Source organism: Octopus bimaculoides, chromosome 5 (genome assembly GCF_001194135.2).
Source record: "Octopus bimaculoides isolate UCB-OBI-ISO-001 chromosome 5, ASM119413v2, whole genome shotgun sequence".
Taxonomy (NCBI): Eukaryota; Metazoa; Mollusca; class Cephalopoda; order Octopoda; family Octopodidae; genus Octopus; species Octopus bimaculoides.
Genome location: NC_068985.1, coordinates 103,594,347 through 103,596,578, shown reverse-complemented (window position 1 = coordinate 103,596,578; position 2,232 = coordinate 103,594,347). Strand labels below are relative to the sequence as shown.

At 34.9% G+C, this 2,232-nt stretch overlaps 1 protein-coding gene across 1 annotated transcript in view; it reads left to right on the top strand.

Moving 5' to 3' along the window:
• The window catches only part of LOC106876421 (uncharacterized), a 23,566-nt gene that overhangs the window by 16,700 nt on the left and 4,634 nt on the right, over positions 1-2,232 (top strand). The window contains exon 4 of the mRNA XM_014924964.1: positions 193-516. Within this exon, the coding sequence (XP_014780450.1) occupies positions 193-516 (324 nt within the window). The remainder of the gene's footprint in view (positions 1-192; positions 517-2,232) is intronic.

Here is a 2,232-nt window from a genome sequence, read left to right as displayed (position 1 = left end):
TATATATATGTGTGTGTGAATGTATGTATGTATATATATACCTGCATATTTGTATGTATGCATTTATGTATGTATGTATGTATGTATGTATGCATGTATGCATGTATGTATGTATATGTGTGTGTGAGTATGTGTGTGTGTGCGCGCGCATATATATGTATTTACATACACACGAACATCTTATATTATCAGATGGAGGTGAGACTAATCTTGAATCGCTGAGTGGATCATCACAAGCTTTCACGGAGAGAAATTTCACACTGGTTTGCGATATTGGTGACAGTCCTGAAGTTAGATGGTATCTCCGAAAAAGTGGAATGCTTTTAGCAACGTTTATTAATTGCGAGAGAATGCCTGGAACTATTTCAAGATTTTACAGCCCTACACGCTTCGCCTGCAATCTAATCTCGAAGAAATCTACTATCGAGTTTGGGCCCGTAAATCTGAAGGATGGTAACTTTACTATTGTATGCACAACTAATAACCATGGAAGCGAATTCAAAGTTACAACAATCGGTATGTGTGTTTCATGAAGGTATCACAAAACTCTCTTTTCTCATTTCTAGCTCATTCTCTTTTCTCCTTCTTTCCCTGTCATATGTATCTGTATGAGATAACAACTTTTTCTCTTTTATACTTGTTTGAGGAATTAAACTGCAGCCATACTGGGCCACCGTCCTGAAGAATGAATTTTTAGTCGAATGTATCGACCCAAGAGCTTATATTTTTAAAGCCTGTTACCTAAATTTTTTAGCGAACCGCTAGGTTACAGGAAGGTAATCACATCAGCACAGTTGTCAAGCGGCGGTGAGGCAAACAAACACAGACTCAAACACACACACACACATATATATATATATGTGTGTGTGTGTGTGTGTGTGTGTGTGTGTGTGTGTGTGTGTGTGTGTGTGTGTGTGTGTGTGTGTGTCTTTGTGTCTGTGATTGTCTTCCCACCATCACTTTGACAACCGATGTTGAAGTTGTTACGTCTCCTTAACTAAGCGGTTGGGCAAAAGAACCGATAGAATAAGTACTAGGTTTACAAAGAATAAGTCCTGGGGTCGATTTGTTCAACTAAACCCTTGAAGGTGGTGCCCCAGCATGACCGCAGTTCAAAGACTAAAGCAGATCGTAGTTTTTACTGAAATTAGTCCTTGTGACAACGTCAAAGGTGGTGAGAAGATAATCTCAAGAGTTAAGAATTTTTCGAAATTGATTTAATAATAAAGAAACGATAGCCCGTCTCTCTTGAAATAAGGGCACACCCGTGGACGTACAGAAAAACGTGTAGAAAACATTTATGACCTAGATTAATGTGGGGACAAATATAACTCGGCGTGGTCATTGTTAAATTGAAATTGTTATTCTAAAGGAAGTTTTAAAATAACAGTGAAATATACTTTGTGTGTGGTGGGGTTTAATAGTGAGGGTCAAATTCATTGTAAAACTCTTGGAAGATTTGTCAGACGGCTTCTTTAAAACTTAGTATGAATTTTACAATATTTGTTTATCTGTCTATGTATCTACCTATCTATTTATCGATTTGTTTATCTATCCATTTATAAAATAGAGCTAAATACAAACACATACATATATATGGGGTCATCCCATAAATAATGCGGTTATTTCAATTACATAAACTAAAAGATGGAGGCGGACGGGATAAACTACCTGCATCAACTTGCTATAAAAGTTGGTAGTAATTTTACCTTATCCTTATTCTTAGTGCAAGTTGTGAAGAGTGCAGTTCGGTTTTAACAGATATTTTTTCAAAGTTATAACGAGTGTTAACTTATCAATCACTCTGTTTTTAATGAAGCTTACTTCATAGTATAACTGGACAACTAATAAACAATATCTTTATGCTTTGCTTTATTCTCCACCTCTCCCCCTTCTTTGTACTCTGGGAAACTCCAAACTCGATTCTTAAGTGATACGGATACGATAACATGGAAAAATTAGACGTAGAGTTATTAATACGGATTATTTGGTTACTTGCCACGCAACCTCGGCTTAAACCTAATGAAGATATAGTTATAGACACACGCGCGCGCGCATGCACACACGCACACACATGCACGCACATACATATATACATACATATATACACATGTATGTATATATATATTATATATATTTTATATATATATTATATATATATGTATTATATATAAATATATATATACATTATATTATATATATATATATATATATATATATATATATATATAT